This window comes from Pelophylax lessonae (genome assembly GCF_965119305.1).
Source record: "Pelophylax lessonae genome assembly, chromosome: 2".
Taxonomy (NCBI): domain Eukaryota; kingdom Metazoa; phylum Chordata; class Amphibia; order Anura; family Ranidae; genus Pelophylax; species Pelophylax lessonae.
Genome location: NC_138769.1, coordinates 102,847,557 through 102,874,290, shown reverse-complemented (window position 1 = coordinate 102,874,290; position 26,734 = coordinate 102,847,557). Strand labels below are relative to the sequence as shown.

Genomic DNA, 26,734 nt, shown 5'->3' with positions numbered 1-26,734 from the left:
GGTGTAGTTTACAGTGCTTTAAAAGTGACTGTGCTTCAGATATTGCTTTCTAACACCTTCAAAACGCATCTAAAACAGTCTCTAAAAGAATAAAAGAGGAAATGTGCATGTATGGCGGAGATGTATTGCTTGTGTTTGTTTTTATTTATTTTGTCCTGACTTTAAATTTGGTGTTATCGCTCTCACTCTCTCGTACTGGTCGCTGGAAGTTCAACATGGCACCTCATGGCAAAGAACTCTCTGCGGATCTAAAAAAAAGAATTGTTGCTCTATATAAAGATGGCCTAGGCTATAAGAAGATTGCCAAGATCCTGAAACTGAGCGGAAGCATGGTGGCCAAGACCATACAGCAGTTTAACAGGACAGGTTTCATTAAGAACAGTCCTAGCAATGGTCGACCAAAAAAGTTGAGTGCACATGCTCAGTGTCATATCCAGAGGTTTTCTTTGGGAAATAGACGTATGAGTGCTGCCAGCATTGCTGCAGAGGTTGAAGGGGTGGGGGGTCAGCCTGTCAGTGCTCAGACCATACGCCGCACACTGCATCAAATTGGTCTGCATGGCTGTCATCCCAGAAGGAAGCCTCTTCTAAAGATGATGCACAAGAAAGCCTGCAGACAGTTTGCTGAAGACAAGCAGACTAAGGACATGGATTACTGGAACCATGCCCTGTAGTCTGATGAGACCAAGATAAACTTATTTAGTTCAGATGGTGTCAAGCGTGTGTGGCGGCAACCAGGTGAGGAGAACAAAGACAAGTGTGTCTTGCCTACAGCAAAGCATGGTGGTGGGAGTGTCATGGTCTGGGGCTGCATGAGTGCTGCCGGCACTGGGGAGCTACAGATCATTGAGGGAACCATGAATGATCTGTAGCTCCAAAGTGCTGGCTCAGTTTCAGTGTCTTGGCAATCTTATAGCCTAGGCCATCTTTATTTTCGACATTTTAACTTGGGGGTATGCTCTATTTTGTTGCCAGCAGTTTAGACATTAATGGCTGTGTGTTGAGTTATTTTGAGGGGACATCAAATTTACTCTGTTATACAAGCTGTACACTCACTACTTTACATTGTAGCAAAGTGTCATTTCTTCAGTGTTGTCACATGAAAATATAAAATAAAATATTTACAAAAAGGTGAGGGGTGTACAAACTTTTGTGAGATACTGTATATATATTTGCACATACATACTTACTTTCATTCAAGTCTTTCCTAGGGTTTTTGATGTAGGCTGAGAACTTTGCAAACACGTCATTTCCTGCTGAATTGGATTCCGGGTGTACTGGGGCAAGTTTGGGATACCTTTACAAACAAAACAAGAGATTTATTATCTGTACAATCAGAGTGTATGTCATTCCTAACAATGAAATCTTCTCTTTTGCTTCATTTTTGGTCTGCTGAATATAGCATTAAAAGTATGTTTGGTATATGTCTTCTACAAATACAAAAAATCCCTGTTGATTTTGCTAGAAACCTTGTAAGCTTATAATTTCCTGTGCGCTCTGCCTATGGACAAGGAGGAGTTATAGAGATAAGGGGAAGGAGATGAGGAGCAGGGGAAGGAGATGAGGAGTGGTCTATGTTCTTGTACGGCATCAGAAGTACAGTAGGCAAGGCTGACAACACGTGCTTTGGATTTCAGAGCCGAAAATAAATTGGGTTGTCATGTCAAAGGAGAAAGGATGTCAGGCGGGAGGGTCACCCACTTAGGGAATTTTGTCAGGTTCCCCCAGGAACAGCCAAAATTTCAAATAGTGTGCACTTAGCTTAATCACTTTAAGACCGGAAGGATTTGCCCCCTTAATGACCAGGCCCTATTTTGCGATTCGGCACTGCGTTACTTTAACGGATAATTGCGCGGTCCTGCGAAGCTGTACCCAAGCAAAATTTATGTCCTTTTTTTCCCACAAATAGAGATTTCCTTTGGTGGCATTTGATCACCTGTGTCATTTTTATTTTTTGCATTATAAACAAAAAAAGAGCAACAATTTAAAAAAATATATATATATTTTTCACTTTCTGCTATATAACATTCCCTAAAAAAAGATTTAAAAACAAAATCTTTTAACATTTTAGGCCAATTTGTTTTCTGCTACATATTTTTGGTAAAAAAAATTGCAATAAACGTATTTTAATTGGTTTGCGCAAAAGTTATCGCGTCTACAAACTACGGGAAAGATTTGTCATTTTTATTGTTTTTTTTTTGTTTTTTTACTAGTAATGGCGGCGATCTGTGATTTTTAGCGGGACTGCGACATTGCGGCGGACAGATCGGACACCTAACTGACATTTTTGACACTTTTGGGGGTATCAGTGACATTACTACAGTAATGAGTGCTAAAATATGCACTGTTACTGTAATAATGACACTGGCAGGGAAGGGGTTAACAGTATAGGTGGATGAAGGGGTTAAATGTGACCCTAGGGGAGTGATTGTAACTGTGGGGGGGTGTGGCTTATGAGATGACCACAGAGACCTGTGATCCTATATAGGAGGATCACATGAGCTCTGTGATCATTTCAGGGAGAAGGACGGTCGGCTGTGCTTACAACAGCCGACCGTCCTTCTCTCTCTGCGGGGAACGATCGCGGGTGTCAGGGGGCAATCGGAGCCGCCTGACACACACATCGGCTTCCCTGCTGAGGATCAGGGGAGGGAGGCACCTCCTCCCAGGCGAGCGATGTAGATCTATGTCATTTTGCCTGTACAAGCCAGCCTGCTGCAGTAGATACAACGTAAGCAGTCCGGAAGTGGTTAAAGGGATTGTAAACGATCACCTTGTAAAACAGTCCATTCAGTTTAAAATTAAAATGAAAGGCAAAACATTTGTGTATAGATATAAAAAAACATTATAAATAACATTTGAGGGGGGGGGGAGGGGAGAGAGAAGCAACAGTACACTGACCTTCTCAGTGAATGGCTGTGTGGGGTGGGGGGATGGGGGGTAGTGGTGCGTCAGGACAAGTCTGGTCATTGGAGGAGAGCAGGCTGAGCTCCCAGCACAGCTAGAGAACTGACCATGGTGTGTTCTCCTGCTTAGTGTGGTCAGTTTTTAATAGGAACGCAGAGGGACTAGCAGGATCACCAGGGATTCCACACAAAGGAAGCAATACAAAGAGAACAGGATAGCTTTTTATACAAGTACATGGTACAGCAGGCACATATCAGGAATATGAAATGCTGGGGTAACAAACACTCAGAGATGTATAGTAACTAAGTAGAACTACTTCACTACTGTACTTAATTCCCGAAAGGCGGTATCTGTACTTTCCTGGAGTAGAATTTTTTTCTCCTACTTCCACTTTTACTTCACTACATTTTTTCGATGATTTCAATACTTCTACTCCGATATTTTTTTTTATGCTGCACAGTTACTCGTTACTATTATAAAAATTACCATTGCCAGAACAGTAGATGTCAGGTTTCATGAAGCTCAAAACATGTGTATTATCAGCGCATACGAAAATAAATGCTACTGTATGTATAAATAAAAGCTGCATTTGAAATAATAAAAAACAATATGATGTTCAAACTTTTGACTTCTTTCTTTAATAACTACATAACACAGTACTGGTACTTTTACTTTCAGTACTTGAGTAGCAAATGTTTTAAAAAACTACTTGCAATACTTAAGTACAAAAAATGTTGAATACTTTAGTACTTCTACTCAAGTCACTTTTTGATCGAGCACATCCACTTCTACTCAAGTCACTTTTTGATCGAGCACTTGTACTTTTACTCAAGTATGGGTTTTGAGTACTTTATACAACTCTGCAAACACTTTAGGGCCCTGCCAGTGCCCACTGCCTGAAGGTACTTGAGTGGCCAGTAAGGTGATTCTCGCTGGACGGGGGAGGGGGGGTTGCAATTACTGCTGTTAGGGCACACTTTATGCAGATCCCGGGTTATAATTCCATGATGCCAAATTGCCATTTTTACCTTGGCATTGCAAGCTTTTCCTCCAGAAACTCCTCAATTTTGTTCACATCAGTTTTCACCTCCCCATCAAACGTAATAAAAGGAGGGTTCGTTCCTGGAGCCAGGTTCTTTAAGTCTGCTGGCTTCCTGCATAAAGAACACACATACAGTATATAGTATATACTCATTACACATTTATTATTCTCATTACAGACCCCTTCCATGTAGCTGTTACTGTATATGTCTTTGTGAGCAGCCTGTTTGCTGTGATGTGCTGCAGCAAATAATAGTGACTTCCATTTTTTCCATCTGATTCTCCCTCTTCACATCTGTTTTATCACGGTTAGGTTTATATTTGTTGGGGCAAGAAAAAAAAAGAAATTTCTTCATCAACATCCTCTCTTTTTTTCTCTTTCAGTCTCTCTCTCTCTTTCCCTCTTATTTTCCACCCCACTCTTTTACTCACCACCTCTACCCCCCCCCCCCCCCATCATCTGTTTATTTTCCTTCTCTCCCTCTCCCCACTTTTTTATCCCTCTTACCTTCTACACCCCCCCCCCTCTCCCCAGATCTCATTCTCTTTTCTTCCTTCAGGCTCCGTTCACATGTAGGCGTTTTGGGGCGTTTTGGGGGCGTTTTTCTGCTCTAGGATCAGCTCTCAAAACTCCCAACAAGACAAATCCTATTCATTTCAATGGCCCATTCACATCTGAGCGTTTTGACGCCGTTTCTTTTGGGCAGATTACAGGCATTTTCCATTGGTCTCTATTCAATCTAAAAACGCCTGCACAAAAAACACCTGTAAAACGCCTGCAAAAACGCCCATAAAATTGCCTGTAATAGCAACGCCAAGATGTGAACGTAGCCTCACTCTCTCTCCCACCCTCTTTCTTTTCTGCCCAACCCCCCTCCTCCTCTTTTTATCTCTCTTTCCTTCTCTTTATCCGCTCTTCCTTCCCCCAATTTCCTTATCTCCACCCCCGACCTTCTTTCCTTCTCTTCCACTTACGCACGCTACCTCAATCCCTTGCCTTCACTCCTTCTCTTTCCTCCATTTCTCCATCTCTCCCTTGCCTTCTCCTCCCTCTCTTTCCTTTTCTCCCCTCCAATCCCAATTCTCTCTTTCCTTCTCTCTCTCCCCCTTTCCTTCTTTCTTTCTTCTCCCTATTTTTCCTTTTCTCCATCTCTCCCTTGCCTTCACTCCTTCTCTTTCCTCCAATTTTTCTTTTCTCCATCTCTCCTTCTCTTCCCTCTCTTTCCCTTCCTCCCCTCCCATCCCGATTCTCAATTTCCTTCTCTCTCTCGACCCCTTTTTATGTTTTCCTCTTCTCTCTATTTTTCCTTTTCTCCACACTCTCATTCTTCCCTTCTCTCCCCCTTCCTCTCTCTCTCTCTCTGTCCTCTCCCTCTCTCTTTCCTTCTCCCCCATTTCTCTCTCATTTCTCCACCTTTATCTCTCTTTACTATTCTCCCCTTCCTATTCTCTCTCTTTCATCCCTCTTCTTCTTTTTCCTTTTTGCCACCCTCTCATCCCCATCCTCTCTTTCCTTCTCCCTCTCCCCCTTTTGTTCTTTCCCTCTTTGCTCTATTTTTCCTTTTCTCTATCTCTCCCTTGCTTTCTCTTCCCTCTCTTTCCCTTTCTCCCCCTTCAATCCCAATTCTCTCTTTCATTCTCTCTCTCCCCCTTTCCTTCTTTCCCTCTTCTCTCTATTTTTCCTTTTCTCTATCTCTCCCTTGCTTTCTCTTCCCTCTCTTTCCTTTTCTCCCCCTCTCATCCCCATTCTCGTTTTCTTTCTCTCCCTCTCCCCCTTTCCCTATTTGCTCTATTTTTCCTTTTCTCTATCTCTCCCTTGTCTTCTCTCCTTCTCTTCCCTCTCTTTCCTTTTCTCACCCATTCATCCCTGTTCTCTCTTTCCTTCTATCTCACCCCCTTTCCTTTTTTCCCTCTTTCCTCTATTTCTCAACCTCTCTCTCCTAAAGTGGAAATTCACTCCCTCCTCCTTTATATTTGGCACATTATATATATATATATATATTTTTTTTTTTTTTGGGGGGGGGTACCTGATGTTGACAGGTACCTGCTCCCCCACTTCAAATCAGATTGCCGCGAAAATCTGAGTGGAAGTTCACCCCCCCCCCCTCTTCTTCCCCAGCAGCCTTCTGGGACACATCACAGGTCCCAGATGACTGTGAGACCAATCAGAAAGGGCAGAACGGCTCGTGAATGCGCAGTTCAAAGCCAACTGGGAGGCATCAAGGCTTCACTGACTGCTTCCCTTAGTGAAGATGCTGGCGCCTGCACCCAAAGCCGATTAAATAATCGGCTCAGGTGAGGACATCGCTGAATCCAGGGACAGGTAAGTGTCCTTATATTAAAAGTCAGTAGTTACAGTATTTGTAGCTGCTGACTTATTTTTTAAGGGGAGCCTGGAGATCCTCTTTAACTTCTCTCCCTCCCCCCCTTCTTTTCCTTCTCTCCCTTTCTCCTCCCCAATCTTTCCCTTTCCTCCCACACCTCTATCTCTAACTTTCCTTGTCTCCCTCTCTTTTCTCCCACCCCTCCCCCACCTTTTCTCTTGCCACTCTATCTCTCCTTATGTTTTCTCCACACTCTCATTCTTCCCTTCTCTCCCCCTTCCTCTCTCTCTCTCTCTCCCTCTCTCTTTCCTTCTCCCCCATTTCTCTCTCACTTCTCCACCTTTATCTCTCTTTACTATTCTCCCCTTCCTATTCTCTCTCTTTCATCCCTCTTCTTCTTTCTCTCCCTCTCCCCTGTTTCATTCTTTCCTTCTTACTCCCCCCTGCCGATCTTTTCTTTTCTTCCTCTCTCCCTCTGTAGACAGGTGCAATTATATGGTCTGCCACTAGGTGGCTCTCTACCAGGAATAATGTCTGGGGACAGAAAATAGTGTTATCAGGTGCTAGGCCCCTTTGAGTCCTCCTGTAGTGATGTAATCGGTGAATCAGTGCCCACATACAGTATAAGCCAGGTTGGGAGAAGCCCTACTGTAGTTGGGGCATGGAAGCCAGAAAGTGGAGGCCCTGGACAGGGCTGTAGGCCAGGGAAGAGTAGACCTGAACCCAGGAGAGTCAGCTGTAGAAAAAGGCCTCTTAGGCCAGGCCAGGAGTTCCCTGAGTGAGGCTATCCCCCTTGAGGATCCCAGGAGACATGTACCTATAAAGAAGGAGATTGTGGAGATCCTATCCCCGTACTAATGACCCCCGGTGAGGAGATACTGGTAAGGGAAGATGGCTTATGCTAAATACCATCAGTAAAGTGCAGCAACTCTATTTGCATGTGGCCATTCCTTCCTTGGGGATATGAAGTTCAACAGCCAGGAATGTCAGGAGGAGGCATCTGGCAAGAGTTGGCGAAGGGCTAAAGCCCCAGAAGGAGGGTCACTGTTGTAACCGGAGCTGGGATAATGTCATCTAGAGCCCAGGACGAATGTGCTAAACTTCACCCCCTCCCCCAAAGATGTATGAGCATTATGTGTCATCAAAAATCCCCCCCCCCCCAAAAAGAAAAATCTGCATGCTTAATGCTCACCCAAAAGCATATATTCCCCCCCCCTCCCAGGATAAATCCACCCTCCCAGCACACATCTTTGCCTGCCATCCCCACACCAGCTCAAATCCTCTCTCTCCCCAAACCCCCCCAGCACAAATCTCCCCCATAAACAAAATCACTCCACTAGCACAACCCTCTACCCCTCAAATTTCCCCTCCAGGTATACATCCTCTTCTACCCACTCCAAATCCCCCCTCCTAGCTCAAATCTCCTCCCCCAAATCTCCCCTTTTAGCAAAAATACCCGCAATCACTTCTACTAGCACAAATCCCCCCCCCCCCAAAAAAAATCCCCTGCTAGCACCAATCCCCTCCCCCATCTACTGTTATACCTGAAGGGTTTCACATGTACTGTTACTTTAAGGCTGGCTCCACCCAGGAGTGATGACAAAGGTCAAGGGGCAGAGTGGCCATCTTAGAGACATGTAAGGGATGCATTGATATACAGAGCTGTCCTGTAATGCATGTTGGAGTGTACAGTAAGTCCTGAATAAACATCCGTTGTTTCAGATCAGAGTCCTGTGTCTCTCACAACACGGAGAATATAACAGTGGCGACGAGGATGGGATTTACAAGGTTACTATCCGTGTGAGAAAAAAAAAAAACTCTGATTGTCAGCTGGATACAAACACCCACAGAGCCCAGCAGGAAAAGGTCATTGAATGGGACATTAAGTGAATTTGATGGAGAACAGACATGCTGGAGTTCCTGGATTGAGAGACTGGAACAGTATTTTTGTGCAAATGCCATCCCAGGCGACAGGCAAGTAGCAGTATTTCTGACAGTGGTTGGTGCTAGGACATATGACACTCTTAGGGATCTCCTTTTCCCTGAAAAATCAGCAACTAAGACTTTGGCAGAGCTCCTGACAATGTTAGGGAATCACTTCCAGCCTAAACCACTAGAGATTGCAGAGAGATTCAGGTTCTATCAGCGGCAGCAACAGCCGGGTGAAGATATTAAGGCTTATGTGCTCGCCCTTCGCAGACTAGCCTCAACCTGTTCTTTTGGGGAGTATTTACCGACTGCACTGAGGGATAAGTTTGTCATGGGACTAAATAGTGAGTCTAGCCAAAAGAGACTGTTAACAGAGAAAGACCTTACCCTTACAAAGGCAATTGAGATAGCTTCAGTGATGGAAATGGCTGTGAAAGATACAGAGGCATTGAACCCCCAGAGCAGAAGGGAAGAGGTTAAAGAGGAAGTTTTCAGAACAGCAGTCAAGCCAACAGTAGCAAACTGGAAATATAGACCCTCACCAAGCTGGGAGTAAGCTTGCTACCGTTGTGGGAATACAGACCATGATCACAAAGTCTGCCAATTTAAGGATCAGTTCTGTCATAATTGTGGTAAGGCAGGCCATCTGAAACGAGTCTGCCGTAGTAAGCAGGTGCAAAATAAACAACCTCTGAACACCAGGAGGCATATATGGTGGGAAGATATACATCGTCATCTGAATCAGAGGATGAGGAAGTGCTCCACAGATTAGACATACATCATATGCATTCAGCACCCTCTGCAATGACTGTAGAGGTAACCGTGGAAGAAAAGAAACTCAAGATGGATGTAGACACAGGAGTTTCAGTTATCACACAGAAACAATGGAGAAAACTTCTGATCCGAACAACTGTCCGTCCAACACCAATCAAACTGCAGACATACTCAAAGCAGATACTTCACCCACTGGGGTACGTGAAAGTACAGGTATCCTACAAGGGTCAGACAAAGAGAATGCCATTATATATCCTAGAACATGGGGGACCCCCTCTCTTTGGGAGAGACTGGATTGCTCACTTTGGCATGCCAGACATCGCCATAAACCCCTGCAACACCGTGACCATCCCATCAGGAGATAAAGAGGGATGGGTGGAATCCCTGAAACAGCGATTCCCACAAGTCTTTGATAACCATTTGGGGAAAATAAAGCATGACTGTGTGAGACTCAGGCTGAAACCCAACGCCCAGCCTAGGTTCTTCAAAGCTCGGACGGTACCTTTCGCACTCCGAGCAGGTGTGGAAGCTGAACTAAGCTGGCTGGAGGAACAAGGTGTCATCTCAAAGGTAGAGCACAGCGAGTGGGCATCACCAATTGTACCAGTAAAGAAAGCGAATGGGGACTTACGCATTTGTGGCAATTTCCGCATGGCACTAAATTCTCAACTGGAGATAGACCAGTATCCCCTACCCAGAGTAGATGACATTTTTGCCTCTCTTGCAGGAGGTCAAAAGTTCACCAAGCTTGATCTCAGGCAAGCTTATTTACAGTTTGAGGTCCACCCTTCGTCCCGCAAGTTTCTAACCATCAACACTCATAAGGGACTGTATGAATACAATCGGATGGTGTTTGGTGTAGCCTCCGCCCCAGCCATTTGGCAACGCAAAATGGATGAGATTTTGGCAGACATTCCTTTAACACAGTGCCTGTTAGATGACATGCTCATCACGGGCCTAACGGACCAGGAACACAAGTGTAATGTGGAGCTTGTGTTGGCGAGACTCCAAGAGCAGGAGCTGAGCTGCCAGCCGCGGCTTTACTGTGGAGGCGGATGCAGAGGAAACATCCAACAACGGAAGCCCCATAGTAAGTCTATGGGTGGCGTCACTCCCTATTAATTTCCCAGCCGTTGTCGGCCGTGTCCTCTGCAGAGCTTCCGCCACTGGAGACCGGATCTGATCTGCTTCAAAAAAGGTATGTATACTGATTTCTTCTTTACAGGAATAGATAGGTTAGTGATAGATCAGGGAAGTCTATAGATGTAGGGTAGTTTTAGGGTGGACTTACACTTTAAAATGCATCTAGAAACAAACTAGGTCTACAAAATAAGAATTGTTCATCATTAAACACACAAATGTAGTCTTGCTTACCTCTTCAGATCCACAGTGGTGACATTAAAAATGATGCCTTTCAGCCACAGTATCATAAAAAGGCGCTGAGAAAACGGACAGTTACCAATACTTTCACCATCACTACCCGCCTGAAAAAAAGAAATTAAAATAAAAAAGCTTAAGTTATTGAGCTATGTAAACTTTTTTTCCAGCAAAGCAGATAAGGTTAACGTGGTATACAGGGGGAAAGAACATAAAGAACCTGCTGGCTGGAAATGACCTACCACAAAAATATCAAAATATTTTTTACATTTTCTTGCCTAATCCTGACCAAACAAATCAAAATGTATGCAAAATGACATATATTCTTGTTAAGCAGTAAAAGGTTCAGAAGGTCACTCTGTCTGTAACTAAACTTGTGAGTTATGTTTAAAAAGCTAACAAGCTATTACAGGAAAGCTCATTGTGTAGATAATAAATATCTGTTCTTGGTTAGAATGCACCTACGCTGAACATCTGTTCACGATAATGGGGTGATCAGAGATGAAAAAAATGTTTTGATGTATGGTAACCAAATAAATAATCAGATAATGTAATAATTGGATATGGTCTGCTCTAATGTGTACATAAAGAAGGCTCAGACCTCCTATCTGATTGCTATCAGGACGTCTCATACACAGATAATAAAAGTTGCCTTTATCTTGTTTTTCATTCTTTAACATCCCTGTCACCCTTAACTGTAAACCTTAAAAAATTGCCGGCTAATATTAACACTTAACTCACAATCTAGACGCTAAACTTCAGATTAACAGAAAACAGTATCCCAATGGATGTGCATACATATGGAATATTTTTCAATAAGTCCAAGGTACAAGAGCTGTAAATCCTTTATTACCTCTTTAATTTATACCCTATACGAGCTGCCAGCTTGGTGAGAACCCAAGTTTGAACCAAATTTTTCTTGTTCAGATACTGCCTCCAGTGACAGTGGGAAGAAAATCATTTAGAAGCGGTATTACTAACACTCCTAAACATGACAGCTTCCTGCTCAGGCTGGTTGTTAGGAAGCCGAGAGCTGCCGGCATCCTAAGATCCATGACTCATCCCTATATAGCTGTCAGCCAAGGATCAGCCGAGCATTGCTGTCAGTCAAGTATCACTGAAGCACATGATTGATGATGGATTTACATTGTGGATTTTTTAGTATTTACTTTTTTGTGCATGTGAATGGGTAGGGGTACTATGTACCTACTAGGAATTGATCATTTTGGCCGATAATCAGAGGCCGATATTAACTTTTTTTAAAGTATCGGTATCGGCCACAAACTTGGCCGATATGACCGATATTTTCTTAAGGTAGGGCCTATTGGGCTGCCTCCGGAGGGGAAGGGGGGGGGGTATTAGAGCGCCGCCTGATTACACAGAGCAGGGTTTTTCTGCTTACCCGGCGCGGGCGCTGTCAAACGAAGTCCCGCCTCCTGGACCGGAGCCGCATCCCCATGCACTGGTCACTCTGCATTGGATGGGGGCACTGGTCACTCTGAATTGTTGGGGGCACTGGTCACTCTGCATTAGATGGGGGCACTGGTCACTCTGCAGTAGATGGGGGCACTGGTCACTCTGCAGTAGATGGGGGCACTGGTCACTCTGCATTGGATGGGGGCACTGGTCACTTTACATTGAATGGGGGCACTGGTCACTCTGCATTGGATGGGGGCACTGGTCACTTTGCATTGGATGGGGGCACTGGTCACTCTGCATTGGATGGGGGCACTGGTCACTCTGCATTGGATGGGGGCACTGGTCACTCTGCATTGGATGGGGGCACTGGTTACTCTGCATTGTTGGGGGCACTGGTCACTCTGCATTGGATGGGGGCACTGGTTACTCTGCATTGTTGGGGGCACTGGTCACTCTGCATTGGATGGGGGCACTGGTCACTCTGCATTGGATGGGGGCACTGGTTACTCTGCATTGTTGGGGGCACTGGTCACTCTGCATTGTTGGGGGGCACTGGTCACTCTGCATTGTTGGGGGGCACTGGTCACTCTGCATTGAATGGGGGCACTGGTCACTCTGCATTGGATGAGGGCACTGGTCACTCTGCATTGGATGAGGGCACTGGTCACTCTGCATTGGATGAAGGCACTGGTCACTTTGCATTGAATGGGGGCACTGGTCACTCTGCATTGGATGGGGGCACTGGTCACTCTGCATTGGATGGGGGCACTGGTCACTTTGCATTGGATGGGGGCACTGGTCACTCTGCATTGGATGGGGGCACTGGTCACTCTGCATTGGATGGGGGCACTGGTCACTCTGCATTGGATGGGGGCACTGGTCACTCTGCATTGTTGGGGGGCACTGGTCACTCTGCATTGTTGGGGGGCACTGGTCACTCTGCATTGGATGGGGGCACTGGTCACTCTGCATTGGATGGGGGCACTGGTTACTCTGCATTGTTGGGGGCACTGGTCACTCTGCATTGTTGGGGGGCACTGGTCACTCTGCATTGGATGGGGGCACTGGTCACTCTGCATTGGATGGGGGCACTGGTCACTCTGCATTGGATGGGGGCACTGGTCACTCTGCATTGGATGGGGGCACTGGTCACTCTGCATTGAATAGGGGCACTGGTCACTCTGCATTGGATAGAGGCACTGGTCACTCTGCATTGGATGAGGGCACTGGTCACTCTGCATTGGATGAGGGCACTGGTCACTCTGCATTGGTTGGGGGCACTGGTCACTCTGCATTGGTTGGGGGCACTGGTCACTCTGCATTGGTTGGGGGCACTGGTCACTCTGCATTGATAGGGGCACTGGTCACTCTGCATTGATAGGGGCACTGGTCACTCTGCATTGGATGTGTGATTGAATGTGCAGAATATCGGTCCATATCGACTGATACCGATACTTTGTGACCAAAATATCGGTATCGGCCCTGGAAAAACCATATCAGTCTATCCCTAGTACCGACCCCTTACTCATTCATATGGGGTGGCCATACCATGGGGCCCACTTGTTGTAGGTTTCCATATTCTGATATGCCCCCCTGCCTGCAGACCCCCCCAGCCACCTGGCCAGGGTTGTAGAAAAGAGGCCCTTGTCCTCATCAACATGCATTGCCAATGTACACCCCATCCCATGTTTCATTTCATGTCTCATGGTTCAGGAACTGGGTAGGGAAAAACGCTCACTCCATTCACTTGGTTCATGTCAGTGACTCCAAAAAATATTAAAAGTAACCAGGCACCTTGCATTTGCAGAACAAAGTCAGCAATGGCAGGCTACAAATTTTTCCCAACAGTTATCTTTTAGAGTATAGCCATTTCTTTTGGGTTTTGGAAAGTGTAGGGAATGGTTAGAACCTTGTTTTTTTTTTTTCTGTCTGTGGCCCACCAGGGAGATTTCCCAATACTCCCTGTGTCTGAGACATAATAGAAAGTGAGTGGAAATGTGCAGGGAAATCGTCTCTCAGTCTAGGTTCACATCTATGCGGCTGTGCTTGATGCATTTTCTGGCACGTTTTGTGGCACGTTTTGCATTTTTGATACAGTTTTTTGCATTTTGCATTTCTTTTCTTTAAAAACACTGCGTATAGCTGGCTGCCATGTCCTTAACAGCCGATAAGTCATATAAAAAAAAAAAATAAAATTGCTGGCAAAAAAAAAAAATTCAGGAAAAAAATGGTATAGGTTTGGAGTGGAACCCCGCGCCAAATTTGTTTTGAAAAATGGCGTGGGCCGTGGGCCCCCCCCCAAATCTTTACCAGACCATTATTCGAGCATGAAGCCTGGCAGGTCAGGAAAGGGAGGGGATGAGCAAACGCCCCCCCCCCCTTCTGAACCATACAAGGCCGCATGCCCTCAATATAGGGGGTACTTTGGTCCCCCCACCCCAAAGCACCTTGTCCTCATGTTGATGGGGACAAGGGCTTCTTCCCAACAACCCTGGGCGATGGTTGTAAGGGTCTGCGGGCAGGGGGCTTATCGAAATCTGGAAGTGAATGAGTAGGGGTACATTGTACCCCTACTTATTCAACAAAAATTGTCAAAAATAAATACCCCCCCCCCCCCAAAAAAAAAGTAAATGTAAAAAAAAGAAGCTCCGCCCGCGGCAAAGGCTAAGCACCTACTCTCTGCTCCTGCGTGCGACAGTTCTTAAATAGGTAAGGGGAGGGGCCACCTGGTGGCTCCGATCTTCTGTGATGCCTGCAGCCCAGCATGCAGTGGTTGATTGTCCCCTCCCTTTCCTAAACTGACGGGCTGCATGCTTAGATAAGGGGCTGGTATGGATTTAGGGGGGGGGACCCCTTTCTGTTTTTTTTTTTTATTTTGCCATGGGGTTCGCCTCCAAACTCATACCAGACCAGAAGGGACCCCACGTCGTTTTTTTCTAAATTTATTTTTTACTGGCAATTCTTTTTTTTTACATTCAGTAGTCAACAGGGAACCCCACCGACAGCTGATGACTCATCAGTTGTTAAGGTCAAGCTGTCCGGCCTTCAGGCCTGCTCCTTAGCAACCAGCTATACACAGTGTGTTAAAAAGAAAAAGGAACGCAAAATGCAACACTCATTAAAAAAACGCACAGAAAATGCAAGGCTCCATTAAAGTCAATTACACGCAAAATGCAATCTGCTCCCGGAAAAAATTCCCTGAAACTGTCCAAAAAAAGGCGCTGCAATAGGCACAGATGTGAACTACATCCATAGGAAAACATGGTAAATGAACTGTAGTGCATTTCTGCAAAACGTACCAAAAAATGCATAGGTGTGAACGTAGGGTTAGACAACTTCACAAGAATAGATGCCCAATTTGGAAGATTCCCACTCATCTGTTGCAGTGACAACTGTAAATTTCCCATCACACAATAACTAGGGAGGATGATCGATTGTTGGTGCCAGTGGGAGGAATAGTGCCCCATCATTGGTGTCAATGGAAGGAATAGTGCTTGTTGGTGTCAGTAGGAAGAATAGTGCCCCATTGTTGGTGTCAGTAGGAGGAATAGTGCCCCACCATTGATGTCAGTGGGAGGAATAGTGCCCCATTATTGGATTCAGTGGGAGGAATAGTGGCCCATTATTGGTGTCAGTAGGAGGAATAGTGGCCCATTATTGGTATCAGTGGGATGAATAGTGCCCCATTGTTGGTGTCAGTGGGAGGAATAGTGCCCCATCATTTGTGTCAGTGGGAGGAATAGTGCCCCATTGTTGGTGTCAGTGGGATAAATAATGCCCCATTGTTGGTGTCAGTGGAATGAATAGTGTCCCATTGTTGGTGTCAGTGGGAGAAATAGAGCCCCATTGTTGGTGTCAGTGGGAGAAATAGTGGCCCATTATTGGTGTCAGTGGGAGGAATAGTGCCCCGTTGTTGGTGTCAGTGGGAGAAATAGAGCCCCGTTGTTGGTGTCAGTGGGAGAAATAGTGGCCCATTATTGGTGTCAGTGGGATAAATAGTGGCCCATTATTGGTATCAGTGGGAGGAATAGTGTCCCATTGTTGGTGTCAGTGGGAGGAATAGTGCCCCATTGTTGGTGTCAGTGGGAGAAATAGAGCCCCATCATTGGTGTCAGTGGGAGGAATAGTGCCCCATTGTTGGTGTCAGTGGGAGGAATAGTGCCCCATTGTTGGTGTCAGTGGGAGAAATAGTGGCCCATTATTGGTATCAGTGGGAGGAATAGTGTCCCATTGTTGGTGTCAGTGGGAGGAATAGTGCCCCATTGTTGGTGTCAGTGGGAGAAATAGAGCCCCATCATTGGTGTCAGTGGGAGGAATAGTGCCCCATTGTTGGTGTCAGTGGGAGGAATAGTGCCCCATTGTTGGTGTCAGTGGGAGGAATAGTGCCCCATTGTTGGTGTCAGTGGGAGAAATAGTGGCCCATTATTGGTATCAGTGGGAGGAATAGTGTCCCATTGTTGGTGTCAGTGGGAGGAATAGTGCCCCATTGTTGGTGTCAGTGGGAGAAATAGAGCCCCATCATTGGTGTCAGTGGGAGGAATAGTGCCCCATTGTTGGTGTCAGTGGGAGGAATAGTGCCCCATTGTTGGTGTCAGTGGGAGAAATAGTAGCCCATTATTGGTATCAGTGGGAGGAATAGTGCCCCATTGTTGGTGTCAGTGGGAGAAATAGTGGCCCATTATTGGTATCAGTGGGAGGAATAGTGCCCCATCATTTGTGTCAGTGGGAGAAATAGTAGCCCATTATTGGTGTCAGTGGGAGGAATAGTGCCCCATTGTTGGTGTCAGTGGGAGAAATAGTAGCCCATTATTGGTATCAGTGGGAGGAATAGTGCCCCATCATTTGTGTCAGTGGGAGAAATAGTGGCCCATTATTGGTGTCAGTAGGAGGAATGGTGCCCCATTATTGGTGTCAGTAGGAGGAATGGTGCCCCAAGGGCCAGATAAAGGCAAGTGAAAGTCTGCATCCAGCTCTTGGGCCACAGTTTGGAGACCACTGCTATAGAAGTCACTTGAATGACAGTCTTGCTGGGGCTGCTGACATCACATCCAAGATGGCGGTACCCAGTAGCAGTCCCAGGGCTTTTGGATGCCTACACAAGGGAGGATTTTCCAGGTAATTCATATATATAAAATACATGAAATGCACATATAATCTCATGGGAAGGTTGCTGGTAAAATGAATGGTCTGGTGACAGGGTCCCTTTAAGAAAACTGCCCGGGTGATACATTGTAGCGCAGCCCTGGGATAACAATAGGGACATACAATCCTCGCTTTTCATTCCATGTGACAAGCCAACGCTGCTGGAGCGGATCCACAACAAACACAGAACATGTCTGAGCGGCCGGGAACAAGTGACCTTCAGTGAAGGAGGCAGAGATAAATCCAGCGGCATTGTACGCCGCAATTTACTACTCATAGGAGGCTTCTTGGGAACCGCACGTTCCCTCATTTATATCCAATTGTCTGGGCAACAGTAAATTTCAGCGTGTCAGGAAGCCGAGGGCCGCTTGGTAACTTTCCATACCAACCTCGCCAAGATGTCACAAGGAGCACCCGGCCGGCACCCCACAGGGCTCCGCACACTTGTCCTGACTATCCAGGTGACTGATGAGTGCGGATCATGGGAAAGCCAAGCTGAAATATTGGAACCCTCCTGGGAAAAGCAGCGAATGAACACGCCCCGAGAACGCAATATAATTACATAGAAACATAGAAGAGTGATGGTAAAAAAAAAAAAAAGTGATCCATTGAATCTACTGCTTTAATGTTTTTTTTAACGTTTTGTGTAGATGGAGGTTTATTCTAAGAATGTTTAACCACTTCAATACCGGGCACTTTCACCCCCTTCCTGCCCAGGCCAATTTTCAGCTTTCAGCGCTCTTACACTTTGAAGGACAATTGCGCGGTCATGCAACACTGTACCCATGAAATTGACCAATAACATTTTTATCATATTTTCTTTCACATAAATAGAGCTTGTTTTTGGTGGTATTTAATCACCACTGAGTTTTTTTTTTCTTAAACAAAAAAAGAACGAAAATTGTGGAAAAAAAAAAATTATATTCTATTCTGCATACTTTGCTGTACCCGCCACATAAAAAGTTAAAGGGGTGCGTTTATGAAAAAAAAAAAAAATCACATACTGTTTGAAAATCAAAACTGAATGTAAATCAGGTTGTATTCTTTACACTTTCAATTGGTGAAACCGAAAAATACAACATTATGACCACTAGATGGTGCTGAGGAGCATATTTATTTCCTATGCTAGACTACCATCATGTGGCCATAATGTTGTATTTTCTGCATTCCGGACCAATGATGGGTGTTTATTATTGCATCCACTCATATTAATGTTGGTAGTTATTTTTATATTTACTGACACCCATGATGGAGGGCCATTACTGCATCCACTGACCCCTATAATGGGGTGATGGATGAGGGCGTGGGTTGTAATTATTACGCCCACTGGCGCCAATGGTGGGGGGTTATTATTGCATCCACTGATACCAATCACCAATGAAGGGGGGGGGGTGTAATTATTGTGTCCACTAACACCAATCCTGGGGGGTTATTATTGCATCTACTGACACCAATGATGGAGTGGGTAACTGTTTGGTTCACTGACACCAATACCGTAGGGTATTATTACATCCACTGACACCACTGCTGAGGGTTATTATTAGATCCACTGACAACAATGATGGGGGGGGGGGGTTACTATTGCGTTCTCTGACACCAATGTTGAGGGTTATTATTACATCCACTGACACCAATTGGGGGGGGGGGGTAATATTGCATCCACTAACACCAATTATGGGGGGTTATCATTACATTCACTGACACCAATGCTGGGGGATATTATTACATCCACTGACACCAATGCTGGGGGTTATTATTACATCCACTGACACCAATGCTGGAGGTTATTATTACATCCACTGACACCAATGCTGGAGGTTATTATTACATCCACTGACACCAATGCTGGGGGTTATCATTACATTCACTGACACCAATGCAGGGGGGTTATTATTACATCCACTGACACCAATGCTGGGGGTTATTATTACATCCACTGACACCAATGCTGGGGGTTATTATTACATCCACTGACACCAATGCTGGGGATTACTATTACATCCACTGACAACAATGCTGGGGGGTTATTATTACATCCACTGACAACAATGCTGGGGGTTATTATTACATCCACTGACACCAATGCATGGGGTTATTATTTCATCCACTGACAACAATGCTGGGGGTTATTATTACATCCACTGACAACAATGCTGGGGGTTATTATTACATCCACTGACAACAATGCTGGGGGTTATTATTACATCCACTGACAACAATGCTGGGGGTTATTATTACATCCACTGACACCAATGCTGGGGGTTATTATTACATCCACTGACAACAATTCTGGGGGTTATTATTACATCCACTGACACAAATGCTGGGGGTTATTATTACATCCACTGACAACAATGCTGGGGGTTATTATTACATCCACTGACAACAATGCTGGGGGTTATTATTACATCCACTGACACCAATGCTGGGGGTTATTATTACATCCACTGACACCAATGCTGGGGGTTATTATTACATCCACTGACAACAATGCTGGGGGTTATTATTACATCCACTGACACCAATGCTGGGGATTATTATTACATCCACTGACACCAATGCTGGGGGTTATTATTACATCCACTGACACCAATGCTGGGGGTTATTATTACATCCACTGACACCAATGCTGGGGGTTATTATTACATCCACTGACAACAATGCTGGGGGTTATTATTACATCCACTGACACCAATGCTGGGGGTTATTATTACATCCACTGACAACAATGATGGGGGTTATTATTACATCTCTTTTATTATTACAAGACTTTTTTGATGGATGTGTATGAAAACAAATTGTTTGAAAGAAGAAAAACCCAAAAGGATGAAAATCTGAAAGAACGAAAAATTATTCAGCTTACAAGTTTGATGGATCGATTACATTCGGAAAATTTAGTTTTTCGTATTTTCGTTCTGACTATTTGTTATCGTTAAATAATTAATGAATGTGTTCGTATTCGTATTTCTTTTGGACATAATTGGATTTATTTGATTTTCGGATAGGCAGTGTTAGTGTGTTATCTCTGGCCAATGAGCTTGTCCCTTATTCCCTTGTGTGTTTTCGGTGTCAGACTGCATTCCATCCAGAGTCCAGACAGGGTGTGGTGGGCCGGTGGCACTGTTTTGTTGGATTTGTTGATTACAAATACAACCACCAATGTCTGAATGAACGAAGAGTCCGAGCCCGAAGTAATGAATGCCAAATCTAATTGAATGGAATGGAATAAATAGGCATGCATCCAAAGTTACAAATTATCCAAAGTAAGAAATGCGGCATCTAAACAAATGGAACTGAATGAATATGAATGCATCCAAAGTAGTGATCGACCGATATCGGATTTTTGTTGCCGATACCGATATTTTGGTCATTGGATATCGGTATCGGCTAATATTGGCCGATACTTTTGTACATTTAAAAAAAAAAAATTATTTTATTTTTACACTTGACAGGTACTCTTGTGGAGGAATCTGGTGGTCTAAAAGACCCCAAACCCCTCCTCTGCCCTTAAAAGCATTCAAAACGCCAAGTTTGGCTGTTTTGAATGCTGTAATTTTTTTTAATCTGGCGCCGGTACCCGGAAGTGATGTCATGACATCACTTCCGGGTTTTTAGATGGAGACCCGATCAGAGCCGAATGCGGCTTAGAACGGCTCTTCTCTTCGGCGGCCGTGCAGGTAGGATGCCCGTGCGGAAGGTGGCGGGGGGGGGGGGCGGCGTCCCCTCCAGCTCCTTGTAATGACACCCGAGCGGCTTCTCAGCTGCATCGGTTGTCATTACAAGACAGCGACCATCGGCTATGGACGCCGGTACCGGGGTGATGCCTCTAGCTGCAGTCATCACTCCGGTACAGCACTTTCCCGAAACATCAGCAATATCGGCAACGTCCAGGGCCGATTTCGAGATATTGGGGAAAATGCAGATCGGCCCTCGAAATATCGGCTTTGCCGATAATCGGTCGATCCCTAATCCAAAGTTACAAACTATCCAAAGTACCAAATGCGGCATCTAAACAAATGGAAGTAAAGAATACAAATGCATCTGAAGTTACGAATTATCTGAAATAACGAATGCCGCATCTAAACAAATGGAATGGAAGGAATATGAATGCATCTGAAGTTACCAATTATCCTGTTAGGAATGCTAATCATAATGGCAGTGCACATGTCTAACCATCACTGGATAAAGCAGGCAGTAAAGCTTCTTCAGTGTGAACTGGGCAGATCTGTGACACCGATAGAGCGGTGTCATAGGAGAAATCTATTCAGGACAAAAATCAGTCCTAGTAAACATATAGAACATAACTTTCCTTTTAATCAATTTTTTGTTGTATTGTGAGCTGACATAATGCCTTACTCATTCTTTAAACTATAGCAGCTTGCGGGGTCACACTTTAGCGGTGCATTACCACAAAGTGGATTGACATGTGTTACTATATGTCATAGGTGTGCGCACAGGGTGTGCCAGGTGTGCCTGGGCACAACCTAATCATTCTATGGGGCGCAGATTCCCCCTGTTTAAATCCTAAAAATATTGTAAAAAAAATAATAAAAATAAATAAAACTAAAAAATTATTAAAAAAAAAATTAATAAAAAAACTACAGTCACCATCCACTGCCTTACTGACACCAATCTCTGCCTACGGACACTGTCAGTATATACATATGCACACACATATGTGTTTGAGCTTTGGGGTGCACACCCTAATGCCATAGGCTGCGCACACCTATGCTTTATGTGTTACGACACCCCCCCCCCCTCCCCCCAACCTCAAGTGTAAAGAAGCTCTTAGTAATACTATCATTTCTTCCAAACACTCCTCCTGTTAGTGATCAGCTCTAATACCAGTGATGATGAAGAGGATGAAGCATTGAAATACTTTACAGGTCCTCATGAATGAATAATTCCTGGCAGGTCACTAAATGCAGCAACAGTATCAATTATTAGACAAGCTCCACCTTTTATTATTACAAAGAAGCTCTTCACCTAAGCTGGGGATTATATTATCAGTCAGTGATTACTCAGACTGTACATTGTAACTTGGTAGCAAGTGACAAGGTTAAGGGCGGAAGCAGGGGCTAATCTGTGTCAGACATTTATGCGCACTCCCAGGAACTGCACAGGCACCAGGATTTACATGATTGTATCATCCCTGAGCCAGTATTGCAGCCCAGGAAGTAGATGCTGAGTCTGGATGATACCTGAACAAAGATGGTGCTTTTCTTCTGGAAAAAAAAACAGATCCAGCATTATCGGGGAAGATCTGTGATCTCTGTGTATGGTAATAAATACATAGAAGTGTTACACTTACACATTACTTAGTATGGCAGGGAATATATTTCTAATAGGTCCACTTTAAGGATTACTATTACTCTGGACTAGAAAAGGTGTCAGCAGAGGAAATGTGTTAGTGGTCTGCCACCTTGTGGTCAATTTTGATATTTCCTCTAAGCTCACTTTTTAAAGGAAAATTTTGCTAAAATGTATAAACTAGTGTTGCTTCTGAAAATTCTAAAACCCATTATCTAAGTAGCAATCCCAACAGTTATAACTTCACACACTTATGGAGGATTTTTGTTTTCCTTTTACTTATTTTGTGTGAGCCTGACATTTTAGCTGGAGGCTTTGACACATCATGTGATCTTGGAATGGCAGGTCTTCTGTTTTCCATCCTGACATGTTCCTTTAACCACTTCAGCCCTGGAAGGATTTACCCCCTTAATGACCAGGCCATTTTATGTGACACGGCACTGCTTTATTTTAACGGACAATTGCACGGTCATGCAACGCCGTACCTCAATAAAATTGATGTTACTTTTTACCCACAAATAGAGCTCTCCTTTGGTGGTATTTGATCACTTGTGCGATTTTTATTTATTGCGCTTTCAAAAAAAAAAAAGCATAAAACAATATTTTTCACTTTCTGCTATATAATATTCACCCCCCCCCCCCCCAAAATGCAAAAATAAAATGTTTTCATCCTTTTAGGCCAATTTGTATTCTGCTACATATTTTTGGTAAAAATCTCAATAAGCATAATTTGATTGGCTTGCACAAAAGTCGCATCTACAAACTAGGGGAAAGATTTATGTCAGTTTTATTTATTTTTTACTAGTAATGGCGGCGATCTGCGATTTTTAGCGGGACTGCGACATTGTGGCGGACAGATCGGACCCCTAACTGACATTTTTGACCCTTTTGAAGGACCAGTGACCTTACTGCAGTAATCAGTGCTAAAAATATGCACGGTTACTGTAATAATGACTCTGGCAGGGAAGGGGTTAACTCAGGGCATTTAAAGTGTTAAGTGTACGCCTAGGAGGTGTTTTCTAACTGTGAGGGGGATGGGCTTGTGGAATCAACACAGAGACCTGTGATCCCAAAAAGGTGGAACACAGGCGCTCTGTGTTCATTCCAGAGAGAAAAACAGAAAAACGGTCTGCTGTGTTTACAACAGCAGACCGCCGTTCTCTCTCCACTGGGAGCGATTGCGGGTGCCCGGCAGCAATCGCGGCTGTCGGTCCCGTGGATCGGCTTCCCTGCTGCCTAATGGGGATGCGAGTATGCCCCCGAGAGCACTCCCACGAACCGCCAAACAGGTACAGCGGTTTGCGCAGCCGAGCCAGCCTACAGCAGTATATCTGCGGTGGGAGGTCAGCAAGTAGTTAAAGCAGGGGGCTCCGAACCTTTTAAACAAAGGGTCAGTTTACTGTCCTTAAAGCGGAGCTCCGGCCTCCTTGGCAATTTTTTTCGAAAAGCACCTCGGTGATTTTCGTCAGCTCTACAAAATAATTAGGTTACTGCTGTAAGTGTTAGCCTTCTTCTTACTTATCAATTTGTCATTATCCACAGATATCCAGAAGGCAGGCAGCCACCATTGATGATGTGGGCATCTGAAGCCCGTTCCTATTTGCTTTCAGGACTCTGAGCAGCTGGCTCGCGCCTGCGCAGTAATGACACTGTGCGGCGTGTTGTTTACAGGTTGCCATTGTCTTGCAAGAATCAAGAAAAGATGGGTGGAACTCCTGTTCCTAAACCCAGGAGCCTGCATTCACTGTATCTTTTCTCCCACAGTACACAGAACATGGAAATGCAAGTCAAGTTCCTCCACCCCAAACTCACTCATCCATGTCTTTATGGACCTTGCTTTGTGCACTGGTGCGCAGTCATCTTGGAACAGGAAGGGGCCATCCCCAAACTATTCCCACAAAGTTGGGAGTATGAAATTGTCCAAAATGTCTTGGTATGCTGACGCTCTAAGAGTTCCCTTCACTGGAACGAAGGGGCCAGACCCAACCCCTGAAAAACAACCCCACACCATAATCCCCCCTCCACCAAATGATTTGGACCAGTGCACAAAGCAAGGTCCATAAAGACATGGATGAGCGAGTTTTGTGTGGAGCCTTGACTGGCCTTCACAGAGTCGTGACCTCAACCCGATAGACCACCTTTGGGATGAATTAGAGCGGAGACTGCGAGTCAGGCCTTCTCATCCAACATCAGTGCCTGACCTCACAAATGCGCTTCTGGAGGAATGGTCAAACATTCCCATAGACACACTCCTAAACCTTGTGGACAACCTTCCCAGAAGAGTTGAAGCTGTTATAGCTGCAAAGATTGGGCCAACTCAATATTGAACCCTACGGACTAAGACTGGAATGTCATTAAAGTTTGCGTGTAAAGGCAGGTGTCCCAATACTTTTAGTTATATATATATATATACACACACATACAGCTACTACATGGAGATTATATTGTAAAGCAGAACTTTAAAGTGCAACTTTATATAATATACGTATACAGTATCTCACAAAAGTGAGTTCACCCCTGACATTTTTGTAAATATTTTATTATATCTTTTCATGTGACAACACTGAAGAAATAACACTTTGCTACAATGTAAAGGTAGTGAGTGTACAGCTTGTATAACAGTGTAAATTTGCTGTCCCCTCAAAATAACTCAACACACAGCCATTAATGTCTAAACCGCTGGCGACAAAAGTGAGTACACCCCTAAGTGAAAATGTCCAAATTGGGCCCGATTAGCCATTTTCCCTCCCCGGTGTCATGTGACTCGTTAGTGTTACAAGGTCTCAGGTGTGAATGGGGAGCAGGTGTGTTAAATGTGGTGTTATCACTCTCACTCTCTCATACTGGTCACTGGAAGTTCAACATGGCACCTAATGGCAAAGAACTCTCCGAGTATCTGAAAAAAAGAATTGTTGCTCTACATAAAGATAGCCTAGGCTATAAAAAGATTGCCAAGACCCTGAAACTGAGCTGCAGCACGGTGGCCAAGACCATACAGTGGTTTACCAGGACAGGTTCCATTTAGAACAGGCCTCGCCATGATCCACCAAAGAAGTTGAGTGCACGTTCTCAGTGTCCTATCCAGAGGTTGTCTTTGGGAAATAGACGTATGAGCAGTGGCGGCTGGTGAAGTTTTAAGATGGTGGGGCGCGAGACCCCGCCCTTCCATTTGACCCCTCCCATTTCTCAGAAGCCCCACCCCTTATAGACTTCACCCATTTTGTCCCCTGTATTTTGCTTGCGTGAACAAACTCTCCCAATATATCACATATTAAGGGGTCCATCAGTACTAGTATATCCATAATAGGGAACAGGGGCCCTATTATGGGATATACTGTGAGAGACACCCTATTATGGGATACACTGACTGAGAGTGGCACAAACCCCACAGTACAGACCCCCTAGCACAAACCCCTCAAGCACAAACCCCACAGTACAGGCCCCCTAGCACAAACCCCACAGTACAGACCTCCTAGAACAAACCCCACAGTACAGACCCCGTAGCACTAATCCCACAGTACAGGCCTCCTAGCACAAACCCCACAGTACAGACCCCGTAGCACTAATCCCACAGTACAGGCCCCCTAGCACAAACCCCACAGTACAGACCTCCTAGCACAAACCCCACAGTACAGACCCCCTAGCACTAATCCCAGAGTACAGACCCCCTAGCACAAACCCCACAGTACAGGCCCCCTAGCACTAATCCCACAGTACAGACCCCCTAGCACAAACCCCACAATACAGGCCTCCTAGCACTAATCCCACAGTACAGACCCCCTAGCACAAAACCCCACATCACAGGCCCCCTAGCACAAACCCCACAGTACAGACCCTCTAGCACTAATCCCACAGTACAGACCCCTAGCACTAATCCCACAGTACAGGCCCCCTAGCACAAACCCCATAATAGGGAACAGGGGCCCTATCATGGGATATACTGTGAGAGACACCCTATTATGGGATACACTGACTGAGAGTGGCACAAACCCCACAGTACAGACCCCCCCCCCAGCACAAACCCCTGAAGCACAAACCCCACAGTAGAGATCAGCGTGCGTGCGTGCCTCCAATGTAGTGACCAGCATACTGGGTGCCCCCAATGCAGAGATCAGCGTGCGTGCATGCCCCCGATGTAGTGACCAGCATACAGGGTGCCCCCAATGCAGAGATCAGCGTGCGTGTGTGCCCCTAATGTAGTGACCAGCATACGTGGTGTCCCCAGTGCAGAGATCAGCGTGCGTGCGTGCCCCCAATGTAGTCACCAGCATACGTGGTGCCCCCAATGCAGAGATCAGCGTGCGTGCGTGCCCCCAATGTAGTCACCAGCATACTGGGTGCCCCCAATGCAGAGATCAGCGTGCGTGCATGCCCCCAATATAGTCACCAGCATACTGGTTGCCCCCAATGCAGAGATCAGCGTGCGTGCGTGCCCCCAATGTAGTGACCAGCATACTGGGTGCCCCCAATGCAGAGATCAGCGTGCGTGCGTGCCCCCAATGTAGTCACCA

General features: G+C 45.3%; 1 protein-coding gene across 6 annotated transcripts in view; it reads right to left on the bottom strand.

The window, feature by feature from the left end:
• CLIC6 (chloride intracellular channel 6) overlaps positions 1-26,734 on the bottom strand; it is an 82,836-nt gene that overhangs the window by 3,672 nt on the left and 52,430 nt on the right. For all 6 annotated transcript variants that reach the window (XM_082244897.1, XM_082244902.1, XM_082244898.1 and 3 more), the window contains exons 3-5: positions 10,350-10,459; positions 3,936-4,061; positions 1,191-1,297 (exon numbers count right to left, since the gene is read on the bottom strand). In XM_082244897.1, coding sequence (XP_082101023.1) covers positions 1,191-1,297; positions 3,936-4,061; positions 10,350-10,459 — 343 coding nt within the window. The remainder of the gene's footprint in view (positions 1-1,190; positions 1,298-3,935; positions 4,062-10,349; positions 10,460-26,734) is intronic.